Below are 9120 nucleotides of genomic sequence, written 5' to 3'. Positions count from 1 at the left end.
TTTAGTCTCATATTACACTTTGGGAGTTATAATCACTTGGACTGTGAAGATAGACCCATAGTGAGTGGTAAAAACCTTCCTACCAAAGTTCAAATCTCTCTCCTTGGATTCCTTTTCTAAGAACGGGAGATAGAGACTAAGAATGTGGTGGTGACGTTTCTTTCTAAGTGGTCCTCTTCTCTTGTCCCCTCAGACTTTCCTGCCCGACCAAAAAGAATGGCAGCCAAAAACTCTTCTGTGACAGAGTTTATCCTCGAAGGCTTAACCGACCAGCCAGGACTGCGGATCCCCCTCTTCTTCCTGTTTCTGGGTTTCTACATGGTCACCGTGGTGGGGAACCTGGGCTTGATAACCCTGATTGGGCTGAACTCTCACCTGCAAACTCTCATGTACTTCTTCCTCTTTAACCTCTCTTTAATAGATATCTGTTTCTGCACTACCATCACTCCCAAAATGATGATAAGTTTTCTCTCAAGGAAGAACATCATTTCCTTCACAGGGTGTATGACTCAGCTCTTTTTCTTCTGCTTCTTTGTCATCTCTGAGTCCTTCATTCTGTCAGCGATGGCATATGACCGCTACGTGGCCATCTGTAACCCACTGTTGTACACGGTCACCATGTCTCCCCAGGTGTGTTTGCTCCTTTTGTTGGGTGCCTATGGGATGGGGTTTGCTGGGGCCATGGCCCACACAGGAAGCATAATGAACCTGACCTTCTGTGCTGACAACCTTGTCAATCATTTCATGTGTGACATCCTTCCTCTCCTTGAGCTCTCCTGCAACAGCTCTTACATCAATGAGCTGGTGGTCTTTATTGTGGTGGCTGTTGACATTGGAATGCCCACTGTCACTGTCTTTATTTCTTATGCCCTCATCCTCTCCAGCATTCTACACATCAGTTCTACAGAAGGCAGGTCCAAAGCCTTTAGTACTTGCAGTTCCCACATAATTGTAGTTTCTCTTTTCTTTGGTTCTGGTGCTTTCATGTATCTCAAACCTCCTTCCATCCTGCACCTTGAGCAAGGGAAAGTGTCCTCCCTGTTCTATACCATAATAGTCCCCATGTTAAACCCATTAATCTATAGCTTGAGGAACAAGGATGTCAAAGTTGCCCTGAGGAGAACTTTGGGCAGAAAAATCTTTTCTTAAGAAAGGAGTAGTACTGGAGGAAGGAGATACAATGCTTTGCTCATTAGCGTGTGTTTTCAGTGAGATTCAAGTTCCATTTTTGTCCTGTCTTGTACAGAAAGAGAATTTTAAATCTTTACATTTGGATGAGTGTTAAGTGCAGACATTTTCTCCCTGTCTCTGCTCCACCTCAGTTATTCCAAGATTTCTTCATTTTATGCAAATTTTTCTATAATCATAGATCATTTAATCGTGAATTGGCCTTACACATTATTTAATCTAGCCTCTTCAATTAACATGTGTTGGAGACTCAGAAATATATATGTTGCTCAAGGACACACAGCTACTTGGTGCCACAACTGGGACTGGGATCCAGGTGCTTGAATTCCAAGCTGCTTTTTTTTCTTTATGTCATTTTTTCATGCTTGATTGCTGCCCTTGCAGATTTCCTTTTAAAAGTATGAAAACTTAACACATTAAAACCTAATTCTATTCATAGTAATTTAATGTGACCTCTCAATAAATAATTTTTAAATATTTCATTTTTTTTCAAGAGGATAGAAGGTGAAACATTTTCCTAAGTTGGTCTTTGCCAAATGAGAAGAGAGTTGTGTCAAGTTTGTAGTATGTGAGTGACATTGAGTTAAGATTGAGGTTGTGTGGAACCCTAGGAACCCAGTCTAGGGAATTAGGACTTCCATAGGATTAAGGGTTATAAAGATGCTGAGTAGAAATCGTACAATCATTTCAAGACTTAAAGAATCAGAATGTAGAGCTTTTTCACGGGTTAGTTTTGGTGTTTGAGCTGTGATGGAGAAATATGTGGCTCAGGATAATCAACCAAGAGTCCGGAAGTTTTAGAGGCACAGTGAATAATGTTGAGAATGTAGTTAGTTATTAAAACAGCACTAAGCAGCTGATTATTAAAAGAGGCAATTTCCATCGAATTTTAAGTTACTGCAGACAGCACTCATATAAGCGTATTTGGTAAAAGATAATTCATCCAAGACTGGGTTGTAAATCCACAACATATAATGATAATTATATAACACACCAGATCAATACACTTTGATCTAAATAATTTATTAGTAGCAAAGGAAGGTTCTTTGGATTAGCATTAATATGTTAAGTGCTGGGGAGACACTTTGATTTCTGAGCTTTTCCTTGGGAATATTCTCTTCTTTGGGAAAAAGGGAAGTTTAGATGAGGGTGTAGTTTTGTTCTTTGGTATGACACAAAGGGCTTGAAGTCATAAGACTGAGTGTGTGTGTGTGTATGTGGTGGGAAAGATTTTTCTTTAGTCAGAATGGAATAGGAAAGAGAAGTGAGTTCAGGAGACTTGTGGGTGGGCGTCTTGTGGGTGAGGTGAATAGGCTATTTGAGGTAGAGAGCAGATGAAAACAGCGATTCGTGAGGCACATGATGAAGTTGGTTTTGTATCCTGGCTCAGTTGCTTAGTAATTGTGTGATTTTGGGTAAATTACTTAATGTCTCTAAATATTAATTTTTTTATTTTTGAAAGTGAGGTAATGATTCTGACTTCGTGGGGTCTTTAAAGAATTAAATGCAAGGCACTTACTACATTTTAGTTATCACCCTGCAATAATTCTTTTACGTCATTATCAGCACTTCCTTGAGTTTTTCCATGAGCTGAGACAAGTCACTTCATCTTCCTGGAACTCTGCTTAGTCATGAGAAAAATGAATTCTAAGTAACATTAAAAAAGTCATATATTTTGACTAAGTAATATTTGCATATGGTACAGCATTAAACAATATAAATGGGGGTTATACAGTGAAAATATGTCTTCCTCCTATCTTATCATTCCATTCCTAAAATCTCCTTCCTAAAAACAACAGTTGTTGCTGATTTCTTATGAATCTTCTCATATTCGAGCATATCTATCTATGTATCTTTCTACCTATGCATGTATCTATGCATGTATGTACATATCTATCTAATTTATCTAATCTATCTATCTGCCTATCTATTCATCCACCTATCTTGTTTTAAAGTTGTATAAAAAGGCATTTTCCAAAGGAAACAGCTTAGAAGAGGATGGGATAAGAGAACAAGGCAGGGTAAAAAGAAGAGGAGCCAGTCACTGAAGAGGTCTGGGAAGGGATGTGGCTGAGGAAGGAGAGAAAGAACAGAAGCACACTTGGCCCTGGATGCGTCACTGTGGGCCCCAGCCCTGCAGCCACAGGGTAACATTTTGGTTCCCTGATCTTCTGTCCTCACCTCGTGGTTGCACCACCCACATCACTATTTGTTTGATGTTGTGGTGAGGCCAGAGCCTCTGACAGTTAAGAATATGAGGATGGCAAGTATTTTAATCCATCACAAAGTTCTATACGTGCTTATCTATTTTAACTAACGAGGCACATGGTTTTTCTTTTTCTGATTCTTGGAGCAACTCATATATTATTGTTGAAACTTTGGAATGTGAAATATGTGTGAAGAAAATGATTACCTATATCTCAATGTGGTAGTTTGCGTTATTGGTCAAAATTCGTCATTCATCTAGTAGTATTATATATCCATTCCCTTGCCATTGTCTCATAGAGGTAGGGTATATTTCCTTGCCTATGACTGTTGGCTGGGCCAGATGAACTATTTTGGCTAATAGGATATTAGTAGATGTGATGTTAGCAGGAGCTTGGAATATCTTTGCATGGCATTTGCCCTCTTTTGCTTCTGCCATTGCCTTGAGAAGAGTCCCTCCTGGGTAACTGCTGCCGCTCCCAACTAATTCTCAATATGAACACACAAGGAGCAGTGTTCACTGTGCAGAGCAAGCAGTGCAGCCCAGCCAAGCCCAGACAAGATGAACCACCACAATCAATTTGTAGACATATGAGAAACAAATGTTCCTCGTTGTATGCCAATGAGATTGTGTTTGGTTGTTGTATTAACAATAGCTAACTGGTCTACTCCACCATTCGGAGAACAGGAAAGGAGAATATTATCTGGAATATGAAAGTGTCTTCCAGTGGGACCATCCTGTATGTGCTGTGTTACAAAATGTTGTTGAACTTATCACTGTAATGTGATCTTTATTCCTTATCAATTTTTTTGAATTGTAATTTTCCATGGACATAATCATGTAGCTATGTAATATTTTATTTCAGCTTTTTCCTGTTGCTAAACATTAACACTGTGTCAGTCTCCCCAACATTTAATTGATATAAATAATACCATAACTATCACTTTTGTGTTAAATTTTTTTTAAAAATTAAGCAATCTCCTACTGAAAGAATGTGTTAAAATTTTTATCTAGATTTCTGATTATTTTCTCAGGACAGATTCCTGTTGTGTTTTTCTTATTTTTCTATTCAAAATATTTTTCTATTTTCCCTGTGATTTCTTCTTCCTTGACCTATGTGTTGTTTAGAAATGTGTTGTTTAGTTATTCTTTTCTCAGATATATTTTCGCTAAGTTGACAGGTGAGCCAGAGCTTCAACCCTCTCTCTACTCTGTGTTTTGGTCACCCTAACCGGAATGAATTCCCACTGCCACACCTCCATGTACCTTTATATCTTTAGCTTTTCCTTCATAGGTTTCTTCTATTCCTCTGTCACTTCTCCCCAATTGACGATAAGCTTTGTGACAGAAAAGAACATCATCACCTATGTGACATCAAACACTCAGCCTTTTCCTCTGGCTTCTTTGTCATTAGTGATTACTCCATATTTATCCCACTGGACTTGGATCACTATGAGGACATGACCCTGCAGGTCTCTTTCATAAGTTTCATTTCTGTAGATGGTTCAAAAGTTATAGAATTTGTTGATGCTGTGGTCCATCAGGGGACATGGACCGATTCCTGTTTTGTGATCACAATTGCATGAGCCTTAACTTGTGTTACATAGGCCCGCTTCAGGCTGCCTGAATCAGTACCTATGTCAGAAGCAGGTGGATTTGTATTCATGAGAACCAGCATTGTACTATGCTGTGTTATCATTTTCACGTTTTGTTTTCATTCTTTTCATCATTTTTCATTAACCCAGTTGTCCAAATCTTCAGCCAGATTCCATAAATCTGTTTATTTCTTTTTTTTTTTTTTGATTAGGGACATTCATTTACCTCAGATCTCCAGGAGCTATGAGTTATGTAAATTACACAGTCTCCTTCACCAAGATAGGGCCAGTGATGAACTGTCTGTTCAACACCTTGAGGAACAAGACTATCTAACTTGCTGCAATGAAACCTTTGTCATTTTCTTGACTTTGAGCGGTGATGGTTACTAGGACTCTTTTCAAATGCTTTCCAAAGAGTATTTGTCCTCTTAATGTTTTCCTTGTAGTGTAGGCCATATTTAGCCTTTCTACGAATGTCTAGAATCATACACAGTCTTGGGATGGTCCAATTATGTTACACTGGCAACGGAATATCACATACACCACCACAGCTGGTTGCTGGAAGACACTGTCTTTGTCTTTGCTTTGTGAACTCTGTATGGCCCTGGTTTCTTCATAATATTTGTTTTGGAAGCCAAGACCTATGCAGAGCATCTGATTTGCTGAGATGGGGTGGTGTGGTTGGGCTGTGGATTCCAGGAGTCTGGGAGCTAGTGTCTGGTCATACTAGTGGGGAGATTTCAACTAAGATTCACACAAGGGCAGATTCCCCAGTGAGAACAGGGTTCTGATACTGAGAAGCCAAATATCTCTTGATCTTAGCCAAAAGGCAGAGAAGCAATGAGAAGCCAGATAGTGACTGCATTTCCTTATCCTTCAGGTATCTGAATTTCACTTCTTCAGAAAGGCTGTACCTTACCTTAGAAAGTCAGTTCAGTTTCCCCAGTTAATGAGTCCGTAAGACCCTCAACTTACCTTTGGAGCACTTAACCCATTTCTAATTAGTTATAAATAATGACATCTAGGACCTCTTTCTAATAGATGTTTGGCTTGGGGTTTTACATGTCATGTAGAGGTAATGTAAATTCCAGGTCTATGCACCTGTGTGTGCTGGTGTGGTAAGGAATTCTTAAAGCAGAGGCTTTTCCTTTCTCTCTGTTTTCCCTTTCCATCCAGAGTCAAGGTTAAGACCAGCCTGTATCCTCACCATCTCCCTGAGGGGACACTTCTCTTCTGGTTCATTCACTCAGGCTTTACGTACTTTGGGTGTGGGTTTATGAGGGTGGTGGGGAGGTAAGGTGGCCTCTAATTCCACATCCTTCCTACCTGGGCTCCAGGCTTTATCTCTCGCCCTTCATGTGTCAAAACCCAGGCTGCAGGCCTCCTAGGACTGGCAGATACCTTCCAAGGGAAACAATGGCTCCAGCCTTATCATACTGGTAGATGCTGTGCTCCTGTCTTTATTTTATACTTTTAAAATCGCTCTTATTTTTAGACCAGCTAAGCCAATTAGTGGGTTAGTATGTTTGTTATTAACATTTTCATTCAGCATTTTTCTCTGTTTTAGAGGCAGGACATTTTTTTTTTTTTTTCCTGAACATTCAAACTGCTAAGTGGTTAGAAATAACAATTCAGAAAATTAATAAATAGACTTGTTTTTTGTTTTAATAAGCACAAAATAATTCCTTCTCTCTTATGCTTTCTTTGGCTATTTCTTTGTATTGGGTGAAACTCATGGGAGAAAAATAATGAGGAAAAAAGTCACATTTTCTAAATAAAAGTCAGAAATCAATTAAAATTTAGAGCTGGAAGTTGGCTTACAGACTCCTGGACAGAGTTTGGGTCACTGGGCCCAATCATCTCTCCTATGACAGTTTTACCCAGATTATGGATGAAGCTGGAAACCATCATTCTCAGCAAACTATCGCAAGGACAAAAAACCAAACACTGCATGTTCTCACTCATAGGTGGATATTGAACAATGAGAACTCATGGACACAGGAAGGGGAACATGACACACAGGGGGCTGCTGTGGGGTGGGGGGAGGGGGGAGGGATAGCATTAGGTGATATACCTAATGCTAAATGACGAGTTAATGGGTGCAGCACACCAACATGGCACATGTATACATATGTAACAAACCTGCACATTGTGCACATGTACCCTAAAACTTAAAGTATGATAACAATAAAAAAAAGAAATACCAGTTTTATAGACTAATGAATGTTACGTGGTGGTTGCTCTTTCACTTTGCTCAGTGAGGTGGCCTCTATTTGGGGTAATGTGGGAAGCCAGAGGGTGCTGTGTTTTATCAGCCTGGCTCATCCTGGTTGCAGTGGCCAAGGCGAACCCACAGGAGCTGTCTGTGTAGGCAACCTGCTTGGAGCAGATCTTGCAAGAGTAGATGCTGGGACAGGAATGTGGCTTTGACGCAGCCCCGAGCTAGCACAGAGGAGGAGGAGGAGCTTGGAGAGCCACCGTCTAGGAGTCGCTAGAGGCCACTTCTTTTTTTTTTTTTTCTGAGAAGGAGTCTCGCTCTGTCGCCCAGGCTGGAGTGCAGTGGCCGGATCTCGGCTCACTGCAAGCTCCGCCTCCCGGGTTCACGCCATTCTCCTGCCTCAGCCTCCCGAATAGCTGGGACTACAGGCGCCCGCCACTGCATCGGGCTAATTTTTTGTATTTTTAGTAGAGACGGGGTTTCACTGTGTTAGCCAGGATAGTCTCGATCTCCTGACCTCGTGATCCGCCCGCCTCGGCCTCCCAAAGTGCTGGGATTACAGGCGTGAGCCCCCGCGCCCGGCCGAGGCCACTTCTTTATCTATTTATCTACTCTTCCAGTTTTCTTCCCCTGCCTCCTGCCATGCTCCTGTTTTCTGGGTTGGTACCTGCTGGGCCACAGTAGTACAGAATGTGGCAGGGGACAGCACCTGCCGTTTGCCCCAGTTCAGCCAAATGTTCTGACTCAGGCTTCTGGTCTTACAGCTCTTGCCTCCCAAAGATTCCTCTTGACTCCCACGCAAGTCAGCAATGGGCTGTTTTTGTTGCACCAGGGTGCCTTCCTAGGACAGCTGTCATTTGTAGAAGAGTTTCTGCCTAGATTTCTGAAACAGAGGAGTGTGAGGGCATGATGCTACAAAGAGGAAAGGAGCCTTGAGTGAGAGCAACCCTTGTCTCCATCTATGGCTGAAGGACGAGGCAGTGGGGAGACTGGGGACATGCTCCTGGGAAGTGCCTTCAGCCTACAGCACAGGCAGGGGAGAGAATCAGAAATCCTAATTCTCACATGGCCCATGTTCTTTTTAATAGGGGTTGTGGAATTGCTGAGTTGGAACCTAAAAAGACAGATATGTGTGTTTGCTTGTGTTTGTGTGTCTTGAGTTTGTAGAGAGAAACACAGGGAAGTGGAGAAAGAAGGGAAAGGTAGTGACGATTATTCACCACCTATCATGTGGCAGGCATTATGTCACTTAGGTGATGCAATCAGTCTCCCGGGAGGAGGGGAGTAAAGAGGTCTTGGATACATGACTTGCTAAAGCACGGCCTGATTCAGACCTTTAGAGGCCACCCACTGGAAATTCAAATAAAAATGTTTTAATTCAACTTACATATTTGCAGAAATTAAAGTAGCTTCTCTTTAGAGTTTTGCTGTTGTGGTTGCTGTTTTCATTATAAAATTTTAGAAATGCTTTTCAAAGACACTCACTGTGCTGGTGTCCTAAGCATACAGTTCATCTGCCTGTTGGGTACCTCAGCCCAGCCCAAGATTAGGAAATCGAGTCACTGAGGGATTCATACTTTGAGTTGTCTTACTCTAAAACCTACAGAAAGAGTAGTAGAAGGTAGCGAGATCCTTTGCTGCTCTGAGACAATTCACCAGATAATTCCTGGCCAAATGTCAGGGACTTCAACAACAGGGGAAGGTTGCAGCTGCAAACGACCATTTAGTGGCGGCGATGGGGGATATAGCTATAAAGTTGACCATTTGGTTTGGTTGGGTGGTTGGCAGAGGTGGATCCAGGCCTAGCCCCTTCAGGCAGGGTCACTAGTCAGGCAACAGGGCATCTGACAGCATGTCCCCTGTAGCTGTGTGAGTGAACGACATGGTCCTGCTGAGCTTGGGGTGCAGAGGTG

The 9120-nt window shown here is 41.7% G+C and overlaps 1 protein-coding gene across 1 annotated transcript; it reads left to right on the top strand.

The window, feature by feature from the left end:
- The first annotated feature begins 216 nt into the window (after window positions 1-216).
- On the top strand, window positions 217-1149 carry LOC129478425 (olfactory receptor 8B12). The gene has a single exon (XM_055270018.1). It carries the CDS (start codon window positions 217-219, stop codon window positions 1147-1149), a length of 933 nt encoding a protein of 310 aa, XP_055125993.1.
- Window positions 1150-9120: the final 7971 nt, after the last annotated feature.

The sequence above is a fragment of the Symphalangus syndactylus genome, chromosome 3 (genome assembly GCF_028878055.3).
Source record: "Symphalangus syndactylus isolate Jambi chromosome 3, NHGRI_mSymSyn1-v2.1_pri, whole genome shotgun sequence".
Taxonomy (NCBI): Eukaryota; Metazoa; Chordata; class Mammalia; order Primates; family Hylobatidae; genus Symphalangus; species Symphalangus syndactylus.
The sequence above is the reverse complement of the archived record's forward strand: the minus strand, read 5'-3'. Positions and strand labels throughout refer to the sequence as shown.